The following is a 23,127-nucleotide window of genomic DNA, read 5'->3' as shown; positions in this document are numbered from 1 at the left end:
TTCGCGTACAGCTCAGAGTGCAGATGACAGACAAACCCAACACCACAGTGAACTTTCGCAAGCTGCTGCTAAATCGCTGCCAGAAGGAGTTTGAGAAAGACAAGGTGGACGATGTGGTGTTTGAGAGGAAACAGAAAGAGCTGGACTCTGCTGCATCGGTATGTCATCTGTGACTTCAGAAGTATTACTTTGGATTTTATTTGGACTATATTCCATTCCTGGCAAGATAAGATTTTTAAACTTTGATGTTTCCTTGTTTTCTTTAGGTGACTGAGCGTGAGCGGCTTCAGGAGGAGCTTGAGGAAGCAAAGGACAAGGCCCGGCGGCGTTCAATCGGCAACATCAAGTTCATCGGCGAGCTTTTCAAGCTCAAGATGTTGACAGAGGCCATTATGCATGACTGTGTGGTCAAGCTGCTCAAGAACCACGATGAGGAGTCCTTGGAGTGCCTGTGCAGGCTACTCACCACCATTGGCAAGGACCTTGACTTTGAAAAGGCAAAGGTGAGCTGGCGGAGAAGGTTCTTTTATTAGGTTGTTAATATATAGTTTTAGTTAATAGTTTAACTATTATGTTTAATAGTGAAGTTTAAGTGTCTTCAGTGTTTGGGGAAGTATTTAGTTACCTGCTGAGACTTCAAATGAAAAGCTAAGACTTGAAACAGGAGGAACTGCACTCAAATATTGATAAACAATTAGCATAAAACACCTCAGAATCTGCAAATTGACAATGTCTGACCTTGTCTGTGTAAGTTTTGCAGAGAAATTTACATCCAAGGTGTAAAAATGTGGTTTATGGTCATATAGACTACACCAGGGGTAGGGAACGTTAGTCCTCGAGAGCCAGTGTCCTGCAGGTTTTAGTCAAGACATGTTGAGGAGCTAATTTAGCCATTTAAATCAGTTGTGTTGGATCAAGGACACATCTAAAACCTGCAGGACACCATCTCTCGAGGCCTGGAGCTCCCTACCCCTGGACTAGACTGTTTTTGGTTTGGGGTTTGTTTGTTTTTTTTTTGGGGGGGGGGGGGGGGGGGTGTTCCTGGAGACAAGCATTGAACCCAAGGCATTTTATTTTGGTCTTATACAAGTTTATTCATAGTTAGCTTAGAGATGCTGGTATGCACATTTAACTTATAGACGTAATCAGTTAGCTGTCTCCTTTTTTCCAGTATTTATGCCAAGATCAGATAAGCCTCTGCTGATAATTGGTACAGAATTTATGCTGCGTGTTGTATCAGAGTCAGGGCAAGAAAGAGAATCGGTGAAGGTAGATGTGATTGACACTTACAGTAATGTTACATTTACACTGATTCGTACATACTGGCACAAACCTGAAGGCTGTTGGTGTAATGTGCTACACGCACAGTGTTATTCATTACATATTCAGAGGTGATTTGACATTGCAGCGAGACCTTGAACAAACCTTTTATCTGAGGCTGTGTTAAAAACTTAAAGCCAGACTCGGAAATGAAAGTGAACGAGTTCAGACAATATTTGGATGGATAGAGTCAAAGGTGAATCAATTTATATTTATGACACAGGCATGGCACTTTGACATCATTATGCCTGTGCTAATATCCACCAAGGTAAGCGTTGGCTGTGCAGCAGTTAAGTGAATCTGATGAGGTGAGATGAGGTGATTCTGGTTTACAGCAGCACAAAAAAAGAAAAAAGAAGTTCTGTTGGGATTTGATCCTTCAACGGTTTGGCTACATTCAGTTCCAGAGGCAACAGAGAAGCTCTTTATATAGGTTATGAGGAAATGGGGATATCCCCACAGTGTCTCTGCAGTCGATGCTCTGCTTTGTTCTGTCTGACTGGCTCTCCTGTAGATATCAGTGACTCTCAGCTGGTCACAGAAAGAGTCCTTAGATGCTTGGAGAGACATAACTGACCTAAAGGCCATACTGCTCTCTGCTGCACTGTGATGTGTGGTTTGATCCTTGTCATGTACCAGTCACCCTACAAAAGACAAGTCCTCTGACCAGCAGGGAAAACATCTAGACTGTAGTCAACCAAGGAAAATCTCAACAGACTGACATCATACCTACTCTTTAACCAAAAAGATTGATCACTGCAGGGGAGGGGGTTGTGTGTTTTTATGAGTCACAAATAGACAAATAAACCTGGTGTTTGCAGTGTATTAAATCATTTAAACCTCGCTATGTTAAACTGAAATTACAACAACAGATGCTGGAGCTGGTGAAGCTGTGGCTGGATGCCTGTGCCATTGCAAAACTATTATTAGGTTAAGCGTATTTGAAATATGCCTGTTCTGATATGTTCACAAAGCCTGAAGAGGTAATCAAGGAAGCTGGTGGAACATTCGAGCACAGACAGCTTGTGTTTCAGCTTAATGAAAGATTTTAAAATTAGAAGATTTTGCTCAACAAAACTGAAGCCCAAACAACGAGTCTTAAACTTCCGCCTGATTCCATCAAAATAGAATGATTGCATGATTATTTTTTGGTTTTGCCATTTTGTCCATTTCTTTGAATTAACAAAAAGTTCCTGTTTTGTAATTACAGAACAGTCTCTGCAATGACTTTGTTTTTCTCTAATTTTCCATATTTCCATATTTAAGCATAAAGACTTTCATTTACTACTGCAGCAGCATTTCTTTATCACAAAGAAAACCTGAGATGTACTGTCAAAATCACACTTGTTTTTCTTATGTTGCGATATGTCAAGAATTAAATGTGTAATTAAACTTTACACTAACAGAAAGGGGAGTTTCACTGGTCTGGCACACATAAGCTCAAGCTGGGCTGTATGTGGCCCACAATGTAAAACGAGTTTAACATCCCTAATTTAAAACATCAACATCTGTAAAGTTGTTATATAGGGGGGAAAGTCTTTATAGAGGCCTCAACCAATTTATGCTAGGTTGTTAACATGTTTTTAGTACTATAAAGTTGGGTATTTTAACATGGGTTGTCAGCAGTGAACAACACAGAGGAATTTTTGTTTTTGGCACTTTAGCCTTGGCTTCATGTTTCAGCTCCAGAAGTTGCTGCTTGGTTTTATTTGACATGGTTTCAGTTGATTTGTAGCAAAAGTTCAGTAAATGTGAACATTGGCTTAGTTAGACAAACCTAATGATGACAACAGAGGCCACAGTTGTGATATTTGGGTCTTTGTTTGTCTTTTTTTAACATGTAGTGTTTTCCTCCTGCTGTCAATAACCAGCCCCACAGTGCCACTTCAGCCTACTGGTTGAGCAGTGAGCATATGCCATAAAGCTTAAATGCAGCAGCCCGGGTTTGAGTCCAACCTGTCGCCCTTTGCTGCTCCTTCGCTCTTCCTACCCTCTTTCCTATCAGCTCTGCACTACTGGGCTATTACTGTAGATAGAAGCAGAAATTCCCCAAAAAGTTACCAAAGAGCTAACCAATTGGCACAAAGACTGCACCCTTACAAAAATCTTATGAACTCAGCGTAACCACTTAAATCTGCTTTGTTTGCTTCTGGAATATGTTGAGAGCCATAAAATCCTAAAGAATTTGATCATAAATCAGCCATTGTTCCCTTTTTAGATGAGTTTTATCTTGTTTAATCTCATTATTTCCAGAACATTTCTGTTCAATGGCGAGCTATTACGTCGAATTGAGTCCATTCATCTTGGGTTATTAGAGTTTTTGTTCTGCTGCGTCCCAAAATGTTCCCATTTAATGTTGGTTGGTCAGGCAGGTCCCGCTCCACGTAATAAACTGAACAATCAGTCAGTAGAATGAAATAATGTGAGTCACTCAGACCTGCTGTCCATTAAAGAAATTGAAAATTTAACCTTCGTATCTCAAATGAACCTTGTCTGTCTCTTTCATCAGCCCCGGATGGATCAATATTTCAATCAGATGGAGAAAATCGTCAAGGAGAGGAAGACTTCATCTCGGATACGGTTCATGCTACAGGACGTTATAGACCTGAGATTGGTGAGTGTGTGCATTTCTGATAATTGTTTTCAGTGGAGAACCCAGCCCATGTTTAGATGAACTAATAATGCATTTCCCCCCACGGAGGTTTATTTCATTGATTTTTCCTGCATGTTTCTCTGAAACATGCGGGATATCAGTGTTTTGATCTAGTATTGCTCAAATGATATCTACTCCACCATTGAATCTTTACACCTTCTGGTAAAATACACAGTAAACAGTAACAAACCTCAAACAAACATGAACCTGGAGTATTTAAATACCTGACCTTGTTTAAGCTTGTATGTGCTGATCACGTTTTAGCTGTATACTTCTGTTTTTACGAATGAACTGATGAAAACTTTAGAAAAATCCGGTCAGGATATTTTACTCACATGTTGCACACAGCGGAAAATAGTCAGCTTCAAATATGTTCCCACTACAGGTGTGCAAGCAGTCTGGATAGAGAGTCTAAGATGCAGTGCACATGTCACATGTTCAGTGGCAATAAATGCATCAGATTACACGAGCTATTCACACATTTGCACAATCAAATATCATATAGAGTTTGGAACTGTCAGATTCAAATCCAGCTAATGTCCATTCTGTCTGCATTTGCATTTGATAAAGTATTATTTCAATTTAAAATCTCAGTCTTAAAATACAGTGGTCAGTTAGCTCAGAATAAATGTATTGTTGGCTAACAGCAAAATCAAGATGGGGAAATTTTACTACAAAATTCTTTAACAAAATACCTCAAATATATCGAAAAAGCTAACAAGTTTCATCTCTAACCCTGAGGAGTTGATGTGCTTTTGTTTTTCCTTCAGTCTTGTTATTAAGTTTGTTTTAAATTTAATTCTGAATATGGCAAAATAAAAGTTGTAATAAGTCTTAAATCTAGGTTGTCTTAAGCTGTGGGAAATCTAGAAGAGAAGCTTTAGTAAAAAGCTGCTGGTGTTTGTTGTCTTCTAAATAAGCATTGATGTTTATTCACTGCAGTGCACAAAAACATTAGACGCTACAATAAATACTACTGTGTATATTCCATTCAATTTTGTAGATATAGCACCACTTACTATGCCACTATGCCCAGTTATTATTTTATCACTGTTTGCAATAACCTCTGAAGAAATTTATGTCTGATGTGAGTGTCAGTTACCAAATCAGTTAACAGGAAGTGGGGTATAAACCATTCCCAGTGATACTGACTTGCTAACAAGGTGCAACACAGTTTTTAAAAAACATATCCTTAACACTTGTACAGAAGCTGCGTGCATCGACTGCTTTATTTATTTTATAAACTGATTAGATTGAGATGTTTAATTACATAGACGTCAAAAACCTATAAACATGTCTAGTTTAGAAATTGGAAGTTGTTGATTGGAAAACATCTTCATAGTAAAAATAAGAAGAGGTTCACAAGTAATAAATCCACCTGTAAAGCTTGGGATGCGGTTTATTTTTCCCCTTGTTATTTGCTGCTGTCTCTGGACCGAACCAGCATCTCAGTGACGGGTGCTTTTATGGGTTTTTGTGTTTGTGTTTAGCTGTTGTAGCCTGAGTTTAAAAGCCTAATGAAAATGAGACAGAATTGTCAGTTCAGCTTTATACATATATCAAACCTCATCTGTGGTGTCGCTGTTAAGGTTGATATTGTGTTTTTCCTGTAGATGCATCTGCATTGATTAAGCTGAGATTGCTCCTTAACTCTAGCCTGACACAAGTTGTTTGCATCAGCGTCAGCATCTCATACGAAAAGGAGGAAAAATTCAAATCCCTGCTGTGCTACGTTCCTGTCAAATTTGAAATTGAAATGAGCAAGAAGGTACTTTGTTTAAAAACAAAAACCTTCATCCTCAGCGTCATAGACACGCACATAGATATTAATAACAAATGATGGGCTGTCGCAAGTTGAAAACCTTGTTAACACATCTTCTGTCAGGTGTGGTCACTCATTAAATTATTAGTGATTTTCTTTTGTGACTGACAGCTTCTCATATGTGATCTGATCTGTGTATCATGATAAAACAAGGGAAATACGGTAATTTGCTCTGGTTGTTGTTTCAGTTGGTTTATATCTGACTGACACTGTTCGGTGTATTTTATGAATCTGGTGTTTTTTTTCTCTCTTTTCCAGCACAACTGGGTTTCCAGGAGAGCTGACCAGGGCCCGAAAACAATTGAGCAGATCCACAAAGAGGCTAAGATTGAAGAGCAGGAAGAGCAGAGAAAAGTGCACCAGCAGCTGCTCTCCAAGGACAGCAAGAGGCGGTCAGGTCAGGCCTGCAGTCTAAATCCTCTTTAAGGCTTAGAGTCATATCGGCACAGCTACAGTGACTCAGGAAGCCTGCAAGTATACAGGCAGACTTCCTGTTCCTATAGCCCGCAGAGATGCTATTGTGCCCAGCAGCAGAAAGGAAGCCCCCCTACCCCCTCCCATCTGTTAGATGACCTATAATATTTCGTCATGTGTTTAATGCGTGTCTGAAATGATGAAAAATGTTCAGAATTGTCGCTGAATTCCCACGGAACTATATTTTTCCTGCTTTATGCCCCTTAGATCCACGAGATCAAAGAGATCAGCGTGGGCAGAGAGAAGAGACCTGGAACACTGTGCCTATGACGAAGAACAGCAGGACCATCGACCCCAACAAGATCCCAAAGATCTCCAAGGTGAGACATGCTGCCCATGCTGGTCGTAGCCTGAGATGAGCTTCAGCCATTAGTTAGAGCGCCACCAGCTGGAAAGACAAGAAAAACCTTTAATAAATCTTAGAAATGTTCAATATGCTGTAAGTGCCCTTTTTCTACTGGAAGAGAAACTCCTACAGAGAAACTGCCTGCAACATCATGATACATCTCAACCTGTAGGATTGTCAGGATACTCAAATTCCAAACTCTCTGCTGACACAAAAAGATTTTTAAATGTTTTATTATTCTATTAACAAGTACAATGACAAAACTAATAACATAAATATATATGTATATTTAATTATGGTAGAAGAAGAAGAAGAAACTAATTGGAAAGTTAAAATGAGTTTTGCTCAAGTGAACAGATCAGCCTTTTTCTCCTCCTCTGTGCACATTGCACGGCCTCAGTCTGAAGCTCTTCTATTTCTCACAACAGAAACATATTCAATTTGGCTGCTCTGCTCTCAATTTCACCTTTTATTTGCTCAGATTAGTGCTCTGCACTCTGGACTCTCTGTTCAGTTCAGCTATTGCTCTGCACAGCCAGCAATCCACCTGGTTTTCCACATGCTCCAAAATCTGTCTGTCACCTGACCAACATCCTGCCATTGCTGGGGTTTTTTTTTTAATTTTTAATTTATTTAAGTATTTCTAGTGGCGTTGAAATAGAGTCCTTGGAGTTTTTACGTACAAATAGTGGGGTTTGTTTTTTTTACCCCCCACACAGCAAAATTCACTATGTGACTAGTAAACTCTGTGATGTCAAAACAATGATCTTTCAACTGAATTTACATATTCGGCATGTGGGCAGTGTTGCAGGAAGGCACCTCTGGCCGGTGAGCAAAGATTTTGTTGATGTGGGCATGAAAATCCATCCGTTTTCTTTGCACTTTTAGCCAATACAATGACAATCGAGTTCATATTGTTTCCTGTGAATACTCCCCCTCAGATCACTCAGGACATTACATTAGAACTCCTGGCTGACAGTCTCACCCCGAGGGACAAATTCAAAGTGAACAACACGATGAATGTTTCTTTTTTTTTTTTTCTTAAAAATGAACATGCACCAGGTCTCACTCCTCACCTGAGACCATGACTTTGGCCTGAACTCATCAAATGAAAACTGTTCAATCATAACTGGAGGTGTAGCGGCCAGCACCAGTGATGACTGTCCCTCACATGAAATTGGGGTCAGTTTGAAACAGAATTGATGTTTGCTCTCGGCACAGGTTTGAGCACCCAGAACAAGTGGTCAGAACTTCCAGAGTGAGATCTAAAAATAGCAGACTGTCTAAACAGGTTTTTTTTTTAAAGAAAAATCATCATTATGTTGATTAGTTCTTCTCCTCACAGTTAGCAAAATCACTTGTTCTCAGACTGAGGAGTTTGGAGCACCGTGGGAAAACTAAGATAAAATAATGTAATTTTGGAGGGCAGGATAGACGAGATTGTTGTACAGACTTTTTGTTTCTCACTAAAATTAAATTTGGATTCTTGTTAATAGTTTTTAAACAAAATTGCAGGGTATGGGTTTAAAAAAATTTGGCTTCAAAAAAAGGGCATGCTAGAAAAGGTTTGAAAACCCATGAGTTAGTGAATCCGTCAATTCAGGAGGCACCAGTGATGATGGAAGTATCAGAAATGAGCTCTAATTAGAAACCTGTCACAGACAGTGTTTTGTTGCAGCATGTTGTGTAATGGGTCTGATGGTGTGTGGGTAATGTGCGGCTGCTTTGTTCTCTCAGATTCTCAGACTTGGCTGAACTTTCTCAATTCTGCATTGTAATATAAACAAATTGTGGGATGGTTTTCATGTTGTGACAAGTTTGTTTTCCATTCAACATGTGTTTGTTTTTTTCATCTCATGTTAAAGCCCCTTTTCAGCTGGCTGGTGTTTTTTTTTTTTTGCACACAGAAGATAACTGTTTACGCAGACTCAAGATGACTCTTAAGGATAATCATAACTGGGCCGAGTACATCAATGTCCTCTGTTCCCATCTACATAACTCTACATGCTCAGTTATGCATATACTGACATCCTGATGGAACTATAACTATTGCTGGGTAAAAGAAGTTAGTTCATTTTTGGAGCGCCCTCTGCTGGAAGCACTCTGGCAGTTTTAACTGTTAGTCTATAAGAGAGAACCAAATATCCCAGAAGCTGTCTGGTATAGAGGCAGCATTTTAGGTGCTATCGTCATTTACAGCCCCATTTAACTGGATACTCACTTGACACTCACGTTACATTTTTCCTTTGGCCTTATAGCTGTCAGTCTTCCTTGTCCTTTTAAAATACTGCTCCTCTCCAGCTTAAAGGCAGAGATTGTGAAGCTTTTTTTCTGAATTATTGTGTTCCCGCAGCCTCAGATGGATGAGAAGATCCAGCTCGGCCCACGGGCTCAAGTCACGTGGGTGAAGGGCAGCAGCGGAGGAGCCAAAGCCAGCGACTCAGGTAAGATGCCACAACAAGCTATAACATCATTAGCAAAACTTGGAAAAACAGAACCGAGCACACTGTACAAACTGTGGTCGTCATAACAGTCTTTTCATCTCGAGTCTCAGAGGCTCATTAGTTGTACTAAAACACCAAAATGGCAAAGTTGGGAGCATCGCTCAGCTTTCAGCTGCTGATTTATTGACACTAAGTCAGTTTTGGCAATTTACAAACATCTTTCAAATACAATAAATGGCTGTCAGTGAGACTCGATGGAATAACATTAGAAATGATAAGAAATACATCTTCAGTGCCTTGTGACTGGCCCCCCAAAAATGTCGAAAATCTGGTCTGATGGTGAGATTGTAGCTGCAGCTGGCTCAGATGTGTCACAGTAAAAGCATCAGGATGCATGAAGAGCAGGTACTGTGTGAAATTTTTGAAAACAAAGACTGCTTTCTTCCACACTCTCCACGCTCTGACCTGTGGCTGTTAGGCTCCGTCTCCACAGGAAGCATCAATTTTCTATACAAATCCTGTGAAGCTCGGCGTTGACAGCGCTCAAAGTCCTCAGGGCAAAAACTCCCCCAGTGCAATGCACTCGCAGCACTTTTAGTTCAAAATAATTCAACCTTAGGAGCAGCATTGCTTTGCAGGCATAAACACTTCTCTCCATAAATTGAGATTTATATTTAAAAAAAGTTCAGCTTGTGAGTTCAAGGCCTTTGGTGGGTGACAGTGTGCATCAGCATGATCGGTTCACTTTCACACAGATGTCTCAGTAACCATCTGTAGCAATGCCTAGTTTTAGTTTAGTTTAGATTTAGTGACAGTATTATCCTCTTTGTATAAAACCTCTTTGGGGAGTGCCAAACATTCCTGTATGCAGGAAAAACTGTGTAGCTGTGATTCCCAATGTGTTGCTTTTTCCCCCTGGTAAATTGGGAAGGTGTTGCTGTTTGACCTGGAAAGGTCTTTCAAATAACCATAAATGATCTGCCTAATTTTCACCAATACTTCTTAGCCAACAGGCTTCAGTTCATCTCAGAATGGTCAAAACATACCTTCTTAGATGAGCCCTGGCTAGATGTTGAACAGGCACTATGCAAGGATCTAGAGATTTCAGACCTACTATTTATTAGCTCAAACATCAAAAGACATGAATGCTTTAAAAGTATCAACATCAGCTTTTCTCTGACAGCATGGTGGGAGTTTCTAAAAATAACGGAGTCTTCATTAATCCCATGCAAACGTACACCTATCTGGAATAACCCTGACATATTACAAAACAATAATATGATTAATTTCCCAGAATGGAGTTGTAAAGGAATTAAATACTTAGAACATATATTAGAGGGAACAGAATTTATTCCATTTGACAGACTAGTTGCACAATATGGGATCAACAAGAAAAGATTTTTAGAATATCAACAAATTAAATCCATAGTAAAAAAGAAATTTAACCTCAGTCAAGTTGAATTACAAACACCACCAAGTGCGGCACATTTCCTTACTCTTAAATCCCCCAAATTATTATCTAAAATATACAGAACACTTTCTAAATTAGATGAATCAATATCCCTTCCTATTGCAAAGTGGGAAGCAGATTTATCAGTCAGCTTAGACCAAAACTTCTGGTCTCAGGTATGCTTAAAAACCTTTAAATTAATTAAAAATCCCAGTCTGCAATTAATACAATACAAAATACTACATAGAGTGCACTATACAGGTCATTGGATGTTCAAGATGGGCTTTACATCTTCCAACAACTGCTCACACTGTCAAGGCAATACACCAGACAATTACATTCACGCTCTTTGGTTCTGTCCACCAGTTCAGAAGTTTTGGCGCGAGATATGTGAAGACTTATCAAAGTGTCTGAAATGTAACATCCCAACTTCCCCCTTAGTGTGTTTACTGGGCAGCTTAGATAATGTCACTTCAGAAAAGAATATCGCCCATATGTTTTTCACTGCCCTATGCATAGCCAAGAAAACAGTCCTCATGAACTGGAAAAATAAAAATAATCTTAATTCTAACCAATATAGAAATTATCCATTAGATTACATTAGTCTTGATACAGCCTCTGCCACCACACCAGATCAATTGCTCTGGGCTCCTTTGATCAGCTCCATCACCTAGTGGGGGGTCATAGTTTGGTCCCACCTTCACTGTTGTGATTGGTGTGGGGGTAGGGACAAGCTTAGGGCGTCGGGGGGTTCCCCGGAGGCATCTTCCTTGGGGGGCTCAACCCGGGGTAGCGGTCATGTCCGGTTGGGGGCTCTTTTGGCTCTCGGGTGACTGTTTCCTCGTGGCTGCGTGCAGCGGGGCTAGGGGAGGGTCTGTGCTGACGGACGTGGGTTACTGACCTGGTAGCCTGGCTGCCCCTGGGTGGGTCCGGGATGGGCGTGAGGTTCTGGGGGCGCGCCGTCTCTGGGCTGGGGCCCTGGCCGGGCCTCGGGGCCTTGGGTCCTGGTTTGTGTGTTGCCAGGGTTGTGGGCGGGTGGGTGCATGGGGGCCCATCCCTGGCGCAGGGTGCCGCCGGTGCGTCGAGCCACCTGGGGGGCTCTTCAACTGGTGGGGGAGATTGTCACACCTTGCAGGAGCTTTCCTCTCCTCAGGAACTCTCTGCAGGAGGGGGAGATACAGGAGAGGTGGAGGAAGATCTCAGCCTGGGCGTCTATTGTCTTATGTAGTCTGGAAGAAGAGTGGATGGTGGGGTGGGTGCAGTTTTCTCTGTGGTGGGGTTGGGTGGACTGTCCCGAGCTCTGTGGGGCCGGGAGGCGCTGCTGCACTGGGGCCGGGAGGCGCTGCTGCACTGGGCCCGGTCTGGATGGGCCTGGGCCCCCTTTCCCTGGCGGGTCGCGGAGTATGGGGGTGCCTACTGGGGTCAGCGGGGGAGCAGGCCCCAGGGAGGGGTCACCTGCCCTTCCCTTCCTTCCCTCCCCATCTCCAGCTGCCTCCCCCCTCCCGCTCCACCACAACCACCCACACATGCAGGGCCTTGGAGTAGGGGTATGTCACCAGGGTGCAGAGGAGGCTACCCCCCCCCCCCCCCCCCCCCCGTCCCCTTCTGGCTGCCTCTGCCTCAATTTTATCCCACAACTTAGACATTCACATTACTCACACTCTCATTACACATACATATAGGATCTTGGGGGTGGGCACGATACACGGAGTCCAAATTACCATCAGGGTGTACACCCCACCCCTGGCGTCGTTGCCCACCTCTCAATTTTAAATACACGTAGACATTGAGGGCTAGCAGGAGGGACTATGCGCTTACCTGCTGCTCTCTAGCAGGTAGCTCCATGCCCTCCTGGGTTTTAATTGCACCTTAGAACACACATGCATCAACACTACAATGAGCGGGTGGAGGGAGGTTTGGAGTCTCCTCTCACCCCCATTCTCTGCGGCCTGCTGGAGCGGGAGGGCTAGGTGGAGGAGTTGGCCGTCCGACTGCGGTCTGGAGTGTGGGGCCTCCCTGCTGCTGCGGAGTCGGGGCGGTCTGCCTCTCCCCACCGCAGGGAAAAGGGTAACACCACCTGGGTCTGGGTGCAGTTCCCCCCTCCAGGGGTAAGGGTACCTAGACCCAGTTCGTAGAGTACGCTTGGGGAGTGTGATCGTTGTACAGCGTCTCTTTATGTCTGTCTCCACGTTGGTTGAGTGTGGAGTGAGTGCATATGAGAGCATGAGGGAATGGATGTTTGTGTCTGTGTGTGCCTGTATGTCTGTGTCTATATGTCAGGTTGGGTGTCAGACGCCACCTCTCTGGGGACATCTTATGCCCTCCAAGGTTTGGAGGCCTATCTCCACCCACCACCACTTCCCCTGCCAGTGGCGGACTCCCTCAGGTGTCGGTGCGTTGGTGGTTCTTTGTGTGTGGGGGTGGGCGTCCGGGTACACACCGGCTCACTCCTTGACGGCCGCTTATCGGGGCCTGGAGCCTGGGGCTCGCTCGGGCCACTTCGGAGGTGGGGTGCCCCCGGCCTCTCGGCCTGGGGCTCGGTCACTCAGGCACAGCTGGCTGCCGGCGGAGCTCACGGGCGCGTCACTGCAACTCCCCCTGGCTTCTGCTCCGCGGCTGCTGAGTGAGCCCTCATCTGGGACTCTCCTCAGCTCTTACTGGGACAGTGGCGCGGCTGCCCCTCTGTTGGTCTTCCTTGGTCTCTTGTGTTCTGGGGGCCTCTGGATGTCTGGAGTTTTGATCTCCTCCATACCTGCTTCATACCCTGGAGGACGGGGCTGTGGCTCCCCACACTCCCTAGCAGATCGTTACATGGAGAAACCTTTGGAATACAAGCGCGCTGATCCACACAGGTATGCACACAGGTGTACACACGGGTATTCACAGACGCGGACTACAGCTTTCTTGGCTGCTGCCTCAAAGCACATTGTGCGCTGTCTATCTTGCGTGCTGCACAATATCGTTTATTATTTAGTATCTACTGATATCTACTGCTAGCTAGTTTATTGTGATGGTGCCGTTTTGTTTTTTTTACTATGTTGCTCTTTGTTGTTTGCTTTCTCTTCTGTTTTTTTTCTCCATACAGGTGACCCAGGTGTTTTTTTTTTTTTTGTTTTTTTTTTTTTTCTTTCTTCCCCCCCTTCTCACCGTCTCTTCTCCCCTTTGGTTTTCTTTCTCTCCCTCTCTTTCTTTCATTCTTTCTCCCTGTCCTGTCCCGTTTGTAGCAACTGAAAATAAAATAAATTCATAATTATAATAAAGGTCAATCAAATGGACCAATATGGCAAGGCCATGATGATCCACTTGGTAAAATAAATCCGCTTGGCATCTTTCTTGGCCTTAAGACAACAATTCTGATGGCTAAAGATCCAAACGGGACACAAAAAAAAAAACATAAATGTTTTATTATGAATTACTTGCAATCAAAAGTATTCAAAGCTAATAAAAGAAAGCTTTGATTTTACATTTTGTCATACCCTTTATGTATCTGAATAGCTTTTGATCCACTGCTGTTTTATTTCTTTTGGTTGTTGGGTAGTTAAAGTTAATGGTCTGCTCATTAGTTGCTGAGTAATGGAGCAGTAATTCTCAGGCTCTCTGGAGTTTACAAGAGTGGGACCTGCAGATGAAAACCATGAAATGATAAGTATAGGTGGGTGACAGAAGCTTTTCAGGGCCGAAGTGGATTGTGGCATCCATACGTTTGGGGGTTGGCTGGACTTTTAAAGCTGCTATGGACAGATTATGCTGCATAGTGACTGAGTCGAATCAGCACTCTGGCTGATTTGACACTGTTGGGATTTAAATATATATTTTAATGCTTATTTTGTTGACTATATTGTATTATGTATAAGAGAGGGCCAGCTTTGAGACTAGGTCGCAGGCTGACAGGAAACTGCATGTTTTTGCAGAGCATGGTAACTGCAGGCAGAAAGTGAAACTAAGCAGAGTGTTTGATCGAAACTTAAAGTTTGTGTGACGTCTATATGAATAACTAGGCTTCCTGTTTGTGCTTCAGACCTGAGCTAGTGTGTTCGGGTCTCCATATTCCGGAATATGTAAAATTAAAGATCATTTTGTAAGTTAGACCACTTTGAGCCGTGTCTTTCTTTGCTGTAGGGAATACATAGAACTGAGATTTAATAACACCAAATGTGATCACTCCTCCGGAGGTTTCTTCCTGTTAAAAGGGAGTTTTTCCTTCCCACTGTTGCCAAAGTGCTTGCTCATAGGGGGTCATATGATTGTTGGGTTTTTTTCTCTGTATCTATGAAGCGCCTTGAGGCGACTTATGTTGTGATTTGGCGCTATATAAATAAAATTGAATTGAATTGAATTTTTCTTCTTCCTGTTACAGACCTGTCACGGACAACTGGCCTGAACCGTTACTCTGCACTGCAGCCGACACTCTCACCTCAGCCCTCCACTACACCTCCCCAGAACCCAGAATATGACTCCAGGAGAACTCTAGGAAGGTAAAAAACAACTCCAGCTCTTATTTGTTCCTCCTGATTGTCTGCTGATTTCTCGAATATCCTTTTATTGAGCAACATCATGTTTGACTTGATTTTTTTTTCCTCCCCCCTTCACAAAAAGTCGTGCCAGTACAGGCAGAGAGCGCAGTGACAAGCCACTAATCTCTGCAGCGCCATCAGCACGGCCCGGACCGTTCATCAGGGGAGGAAGTTCTAAAGAGCTGCTGGAAAGTCCGAACCCAGAGGAGCCGCGAAGAGACCGTGAGCGAGAGGGAGCCGAGCCCCGGAGACCGAGTGTCACGGAGGACAAAACGGAGATGGAGCGCAGTAGAGTCAGGGAGCCTGGTGAGAACACTGCTCAGCCTCTGCAGTTTACATATTTCATTCAGTTTTCAGGTGAAAACAAGCGAAACCCTGAGTTTTTGGTGTTAACAAGGTAGCCCACTTCTTACCAGGGTACATTTCATGTACAAAAGCTCCATCAATCAAATACCTATCATTCCTGGACATTGATACTCAGATAGTGAGAGAGTCTGAGGTCTTTTTAAATGAGCATTGGTAGGAAATGTAAATTCTCAGGAACACCTGATTTGGTGCATTTTATAGAAAATTTGTAGTTTTGTATTAAAAGAAACCTGTTTACATTTTTAGGGTTGTATTACCATATACTTGCTTGTTGACTTTATATAAAAGTAGTAAACCTACTTACCAGTTTGAATTATTTACTTCAATATTTCTAAGGTCATCTAACACCTCTTGATGTGCTTTACGGTGTTGTAGGCTAATGTAGTCAGATTTTCCTGTGGTTTAATGATCAGTCAGTAGTAATGAGTCTATTAACTTGCACAGCCAGCTTTCCTTCCTGGCTTTAAATAGATTTTATTTATAAAGCACTTTTTCAATTCGAATGAAAACTTCAAACACTATAAGCACACATTCATTCATTCTGCACTTTTTAACACTATACTGCTATATGGTGCTTAGGTTTAGAAATCCCTGAGTATAATTGTCTATTTGCCAACCACCTTCGTGTGACTGTTTATCCTGATTGTCAGTGTTTATGTAACTCAATCCAGATAAGAAGAAGATTTGTGGGGTGTGTTGAACTTACTTTTTAGAGCAGCCATCGGTTCTTTCCACCAAAAGGCAAAGTTGGGACTTGTGTTTATATGTTTACAGTGAAACCTGAGCCAGTGGTCCAGACCCCAGACAGACCAGCCCTGTCTGAGGAGGGGATCGAGAGGAAGTCCAAGTCTATTATTGACGAATTTCTACACATAAATGATTACAAGGTATGACATTCACGAGCAGTAGGTGAAGTTTACGGTGCACAACTTCTAATACGCATCAGCAAGCTTCTGCTTTACATGAATATTAACAGTGATCTTTCCAGAAGATTCATTCATGATTAAATAAGTTATTTTCTTTAAGGCAAGCATGCATTTTGTATTTTTCATACCCCTTTAAGATATGTTGTAAGCTTTAACCAAGATTTGTGTGAGTTTAAATCCACCAGCAGGGTAAGATAATGAACCGTGTTTGATATTTTAATGATTTATAATTGCTAGAATGGAAAATTTCAGTATTTAAATTTTTCAGTAATTTCCAGCTGAATCAGTTTTGACAATATATCTTCATTTTCTGCAGGAGGCTATCCAGTGTGTGGACGAGCTTGACTTGGGCTCCCAGCTTCACATCTTTGTGCGCGTTGGGGTGGAGTCGACCCTAGAGCGCAGTCAGATCACACGGGACCACATGGGCCAGCTCTTCTTCCAGCTGGTGCAGCAGGGAACCGTGCCCAAGGCCCAGTTCTACAAAGGGTCAGTTCACTTGCTTAGTGGCCAATACTCAATCGATCACTAGAACTCTTCTATTTACTTTCTTCTTACCCATTTTTTATTATTTGATTTATTTGGCACTGAAATTTTGGACCAATCTTGCAATGGAAATACACATTAAAGTGAAAGTATATCCTTTAAAAAGCACATTGCAGTATTTTTAACATTGTTTATTAAAGTGGAAATAAAGTTTGAAGCACTGTCACATCTAATCACTGCTTGGTCTTCTCTTTGTCTTTGTTTTGTCAGGTTTGCAGACACGCTGGAGCAAGCGGACGACATGGCCATCGACATTCCTCACATCTGGCTGTACCTGGCTGAGCTGCTCAGCCCTGTGTTGAAGGAGGGGGGCTTCTCTATGAAAGAGCTCTTTAGGTACAAATAACTGAAAATGAAAGATTTGCTACATTTGTTCAGAAATAAATTCACCTCTGCCACCAATTTATCTACACTTTAGTCTCAGATTACCTTCCATCAGACATAAAAAAAAAAAACATGAGGGTTACATCTGCACATGTGTTTAAATAATTGGTCTGATTGCACATTTGCTGTAAACAAAGCTGTGTGTGACAGGGGGAAAAACATGTATACTTCAATTTCTTTCGTCTCTGTTTGCAGTGAATTAAGCAAACCCTTGCTTCCTGTGGGAAGAGCTGGGATCCTTATATCTGAAATACTGCACTTACTATGCAAACACATGGTAAGCAATGCTTAGATGTTATATTGTTGTTTTTTATGATTATTTTTACTTTTTTTGTTTGTTTGTTTTTTATCTGTTCTCATGACCTCAGTAACATTTAATCAATGAAGATTAGGGACTAATGAATAATATATCTGTGTAAGTATCTATGCTCCTTATCCTCGCCTTCAAAATGTTGAAAATGCAAGAAGATGTGTGTGAGGGGAGAGGTTTAACTTTTGTCTTGTTGTGTTTCCACAGAGCCATAGGACTGTAGGTTCTTTATGGAGGGAATCTGGCCTCAACTGGACCGACATTCTTCCAGAGGGAGAGGATGTCCAGGCCTTCATCTTACAACAGGTTGGTTAGTGTCAGGCTCAGACTTGACAACATTTTGATTTCTTTCATTGGTCACTAGGTCAGATAGAAGTTAACATTAGGGTCCAAAAATTTAGCTTTTTTCATTGTGTGATTACACACTGCTTCCTCATCGCTCATGTGTTGCTGTTTTTTGAGATCTGCATGATGTCATCAGGTGTTACCTAGGAATTCTATAGAAAACTATGTAAACAGACAACAGGAAAACCTTTTTTTTCCCCCTTTTCATCACCTTTTCATTTCTTGTCCTCTCCTGTCATTTTCACATCAACAGAAACTCCAGTTTCTTCAGTCAGACAGCTCCAATCCTGAGGCAGCTCTGCCCGAAAGGGTCTTGTCTCCTGAGGAGATGAGCCAGCATCTGGAGAGACTCCTCCTGGAGGATATGGCCAGTGATGAGCAGATTTTTGACTGGGTGGAGGTATGACAAGCGACGTTACTCAGGAGCTCAAACATCACACAAACTGTGTGACCGAGTGGCTAAAAGCAGGGAGGAGCGGCAGGCCGTCGTTTGCTGTGTTGCTTTTTTTTTTTTTTTTTTTTTTTTTAAATTAAAAGTATGGAATGAGAACAGACGTGGTGTTTGCATTTTTTATTCTTCCATCGCTTTAATTTTTTAGATATAGGATTCTGAAAATGTGCCTTTTTACAGCCTTTGGTGCAATTAAAAAGAGACATAAATATAAGGACTGAACGTTTTTGTGACTTTTCTGCCTTCCACTGTCTTTCTGTTCTGTTCTCTTATGTTGAGCGCTGCACCTCGTGGTGCTTCATCATTGTTGTTCAGTTGTATTTTTTTTCTTACTTTTCCTGTTTTCATCTTTATCCTGTTATGTTAATACATGAATAGGACGACGTGTTAAAGATGTCTGAGGAGACCAAGCTTGAGGTAGCCAGCTCGAATGACGATAGAACCAGAAGCCATGCCAACTGTTTTAATGTAGCCTGCTCTTATAGTACCTGACTCTACAGAAGTGGACAGCTGGGGCTCAGAAGTCCACCAATACCAGAGTTTGTGGTTCGATTCCTTGACCCCAGTTACTCATGATGGTCAGACCAGCAGCATGCCTCCTGGCTTTGAGCAAACAGTGTGTATGAAATTACAAAGCTCTCTGGATAAAAGCACTACATAAATGCAACCCATTTGCCACTTACCATTGTTCAGCTGCACTCACTACTAAAAATGTCAGAAAATAACTCAAACACTGTGCAAATATGGTGAACAGTAGAACAGAGTATCAGATCATTCGCGGACAAGTAGGTGTTAAGTGACGTGTTGATACAGAGTATAATATAATCCTGGTGTGGTTGAAGTTGAGTGTTTGAGCAGAGGACGCAATCCAAACATGGTTTGAAGGGGAAAACATAGTTAAAACATGTGCTGCTGCAAAGTTATGTGAGGTTGCAGTGTATTTTTTACCTGCTAAGTGGAGTCATGTGACAATGACAGCTAGTTCTGCTCCGTTTCCCAGGCAAATCTAGATGAAACACAGATGAGCTCGTCTCCCTTCCTGAGGGCTCTGATGACAGCTGTGTGTAAGGCAGCAGTGAAAGGTAAGCCACTCCACCACCTGGAGAAGACACTTCTCTGTTCTGCTTAAATCCCACCGCTGATTGCAATATTTACACTCTGCCAAATTGCGAGCGGGCCGGCTCAGCATGCACTCACTCTGCCTCCTGCTTTGCTGTACAGATGATAACACCAATTGTCGAGTGGACACGGCCATGATCCAGAGGAGATTGCCTGTATTACTCAAGTACCTTAACTCAGACACTGAGCGACAGCTGCAAGCACTTTATGCACTTCAGGCGCTGATCGTTGCCCTCGATCAGCCTCCAAGTAAGTTCTGCATCATAGTTTATAAAACTAGTAAAACCTGCTGCTCTTAGCTTTCCTTACTAGCGCCTCTCTTTTGTTATTGCTGATTAGAGCTCAAATACTGGCTACAAGTGGCTGTACATGTAATGATTAAGACATTTTTTTTTATTCATTTAAAGAACTTGATCTCACCACAGAGTTCTTACAAGTAAATTCTTAATAGTTAGTGGCTGTTTCCAAGGTAAAGAATGATTGAACTAAAAGTCTCAGTGTTTCTCTGTGGAGGATTTGCATAAATAAACTTGATGAGAACTTCACTGCAGTTTAGTTCTCAAGGTATAAGAATATAATGTGTTTCAAGGAAATATATCTTGCAGTTATGTCAACATGGGTTAGGTAGGGTTTGCAATAGACTGTATATAAAAGATGGTCACATTTTTTTTTACTGCTTATGTTGATTCTATGAAAACTAGTAGTGACTGTATTTAGACAAGAGGTTAGAGTGTCACTTTGTCAGATAAAGCATATAAAGCTGCATTCATAAACTACATGCACAGGTGCACAAACACTCACAGATAACCAAACAAGACCAAGAACAAAACACTAGACTTCAGTAGCTTTCTACTACGGTCATAAAAAAATTATTTCCATCTACCTTGTTTTATATTTTTAACTGCAAGCCTACGGTCTTGTACCATTCCATACACCCTAAACAGAGCAGTGACAGAAGATAAGACTCTGATTAAGTCTGAAACAGCATGAAAAATGGAACTGTGGTGAAGTTGGTATTGCCTTAACAAGCATTCATTGTAATGACCAGCAGGGGGCATCTTCTCTAGCTGCAAAAAGGCAGGATTATATAGAATGTGTATGGGGGGGGAAATGGTCTTCAGCTGACTGTATTTGTGACCTCAGTAAACTATTTCCTGATTAATTTCTGTGCTCATTTGCTGGTTTCAAGTCTTGACGACTAAAAAACGAATTAAATTTAGCAAAATACGCCTAATCTTTAAGTTTAAGTTGCCTGCCTGAAGGCTTCACTGTGTTAATGTAACTTTTCAATCAGTCTTGTTTCTCTTCTGGCTGGTTTTAAATTTATTTTCTAGTTCCTTTAGAATGAAAAGGAACAGGGTTCAACTTTAACCTAATTTCGAAAAGAACTTGTCAAACAAGGTGACAGTTGAATATTTGTCTGTCTTCTAGACCTCCTAAGGATGTTCTTTGACTGCCTGTATGATGAGGACGTCATCTCGGAGGACGCTTTCTACAAGTGGGAGTCGAGCAAAGACCCGGCCGAGGAGCAGGGCAAAGGCGTGGCCCTGAAGTCCGTCACGGCCTTCTTCACCTGGCTGCGCGAGGCAGAGGAGGAGTCTGAAGATAATTGACGAGGGAGACACCCGGGGACGCGACTTAGTAGAACTGTATCCTCGCAGCAGAACAAACTTTCAAAATGGCTGCGTGGGCAGGACGACATGTTTACGGCTGGAATTTTTTTCTGCGGTACGGTTCTGAAACATGCCGCCATTTTGAGTTTGGATCCCAACGGTGGAAGCACTAAATACCTGTATTATACATAGAAAATATTTTTTTTTTAAATTTTAACTTACTTTTCTTTTGTTACTTTTTAAGAAGAGACTTAAAAGATACATAGGTTCTGGACTCTTTAATTTATTATTTTTTTAAGGACTGCAAATATGAAAGTTATTTAACATTTGCAGATGCTCACAATGAGAACAAGACGGCAGAAATAACAATATAATTAATTATAATAACAAAATAATAATTGTGAAATAAACAGCCTCCCCGGATTCCACACTGTTTGGTTTAAAACAGAGTAAAGCAAAATTATTTTGGGATGAAGGGGAAGCAAAGATTAAAAAAAAAAGAGGAGTTGAATGCACAGGAACTATTAACATTGTCCAAGGTCAAAGGTTATCTTGTAATAACCAAGAAGTGTCTCCCTGAGCCTTGGCTTGCTCTGCATTGATATGTACATACACCTCATGAGAGGTAGAGGTATGCATTCAAGAAGCGATGCAAGTCCGAACTGTCACACAAACGTAGACGAACAAACCAGATTCATTCAGATGGAATGAGCAACTTCAAAAAGCAAATGGCCAGAGTCGCTGAACATGACATGCTTGTAACACTTCAGACCTACAGAGCAGATTAAAGCTTGTAAATACATTAAAGACAAAAAAAGGTATTTAAAAAAGTGCTTATTCTCGTGTTTTCGTCTCTTCTTTTTGGGGGGAAAGGTGGGTTGCCAGATTATTTTTTTGACGCGTGTGTGTATGTGTGTGTGTATGTCTAATAAACTGAGCCAGTGTTTGAAGAAAAACAGTTTTAAATCCAGGAAGAAGCAGCTGGAATCCCCTGGAGCCACCGGGAAGTTGAAATCATTGCAGCGCTTCTTCTCATGCTCGTATTCGATGTAAACATTCGTACGTTCATATTTAACGTCTGTTACGTCACGCACCCGTCATCACATGTGCTTTTAGGGCTTGGGTTAGATTTACAGCAGCAGGCGACACTCCTAGCATGAATGACTTTGACACACGTTCACCGATGAGGTCGATTCTCTTGTCACTGTTACAGGTTTCATAGGTTTTTGAGCACCGGTACTGGATTTTAAACAATTAAGACAGGATTGAAGTGAGGGGTTTAACAAAAGTATTGCGTTAACTGTGGAGGAATTACAGCCATTTTTCTTTGTATCCGTCAATGACAGTTTATTGGCTGCTATTCTGGGGAATGGTTTATCACTTGAGGTTTGTCTTTTTTTTTTTCTTGCAAAATGGTGCAGCTTAAATTAGAAAATGTTCAGCTTATTTGACAAAACAATTTAAAGAAACCCCAGGGCGTTGTAAAACTGACTGATATAGAGAAAACAAGCAATTTAGAAAACGATCTGCGGATTTTACAGCAGCAGCACATTGTAATGCAGCATCATGAAACCATTAGCTGTAATAGAACGTGTTTGTTTTTAGCTGTTCACTTTCCCCTGAAGGGTTTCTTTAATCTGTCTGGCTCGTCAAAATCTAAATACTGTTCTGATTAAAGTTGGATGTCTGCCACTTTAATGGAGAGTAAACTCGGAGCTTTAATCAAGATAACCATTTTCATTGTTCCCTTCAAAAACTACAGATCCCACAAATTATAGCTTTGTCCATCCAGGCATTATCCCGTCACACATGTGAGCAACACTTTCTCTGATTTCACTTTTCAGGATTTACCTGTGTGGCCAAAACTGCTCTTGAATTCAAGGATATCTCAGCTGTGAAATAAGCAACATCTTCCATGAAGTTTTTGTTAGGATATGTCAAAGAAAATTCACAAAAAAGCAGGAAAAACAGCATTCTGACTTAATAATAATTAAGAAATTATAAAAACTCAAATCCAGAGTGACATAATGATGTTATGCCTTTT

At 41.7% G+C, this 23,127-nt stretch overlaps 1 protein-coding gene and 1 long non-coding RNA gene across 28 annotated transcripts in view; one reads left to right on the top strand and one right to left on the bottom strand.

The window, feature by feature from the left end:
• eif4g3a (eukaryotic translation initiation factor 4 gamma, 3a) overlaps positions 1 to 21,916 on the top strand; it is a 69,265-nt gene extending 47,349 nt beyond the window's left edge. For all 27 annotated transcript variants that reach the window (XM_080301671.1, XM_080301661.1, XM_080301666.1 and 24 more), the window contains 17 exons: positions 12 to 158; positions 267 to 503; positions 3,830 to 3,934; positions 6,054 to 6,192; positions 6,477 to 6,589; positions 8,969 to 9,059; positions 14,867 to 14,984; positions 15,106 to 15,329; positions 16,164 to 16,276; positions 16,632 to 16,804; positions 17,072 to 17,197; positions 17,441 to 17,522; positions 17,763 to 17,861; positions 18,154 to 18,300; positions 19,352 to 19,433; positions 19,573 to 19,719; positions 20,902 to 21,916. In XM_080301671.1, the coding sequence (XP_080157797.1) occupies positions 12 to 158; positions 267 to 503; positions 3,830 to 3,934; positions 6,054 to 6,192; positions 6,477 to 6,589; positions 8,969 to 9,059; positions 14,867 to 14,984; positions 15,106 to 15,329; positions 16,164 to 16,276; positions 16,632 to 16,804; positions 17,072 to 17,197; positions 17,441 to 17,522; positions 17,763 to 17,861; positions 18,154 to 18,300; positions 19,352 to 19,433; positions 19,573 to 19,719; positions 20,902 to 21,083 (2,325 nt within the window). In that variant the 3' untranslated portion in view covers positions 21,084 to 21,916. The remainder of the gene's footprint in view (positions 1 to 11; positions 159 to 266; positions 504 to 3,829; positions 3,935 to 6,053; positions 6,193 to 6,476; positions 6,590 to 8,968; positions 9,060 to 14,866; positions 14,985 to 15,105; positions 15,330 to 16,163; positions 16,277 to 16,631; positions 16,805 to 17,071; positions 17,198 to 17,440; positions 17,523 to 17,762; positions 17,862 to 18,153; positions 18,301 to 19,351; positions 19,434 to 19,572; positions 19,720 to 20,901) is intronic.
• On the bottom strand, positions 16,978 to 18,250 carry LOC145428851 (uncharacterized). The gene is made up of 2 exons (XR_013909187.1): positions 18,112 to 18,250; positions 16,978 to 17,154 (listed from the first exon to the last, which is right to left on the bottom strand). It is a non-coding gene; the product is annotated as an uncharacterized LOC145428851 (long non-coding RNA).
• Positions 21,917 to 23,127: the final 1,211 nt, after the last annotated feature.

The sequence above is a fragment of the Astatotilapia calliptera genome, chromosome 5, assembly GCF_964374335.1.
Source record: "Astatotilapia calliptera chromosome 5, fAstCal68.1, whole genome shotgun sequence".
Classification (NCBI taxonomy): Eukaryota; Metazoa; Chordata; class Actinopteri; order Cichliformes; family Cichlidae; genus Astatotilapia; species Astatotilapia calliptera.
Note: the sequence above shows the minus strand (reverse complement) of the source record. Positions and strands in the feature narration are given on the sequence as shown.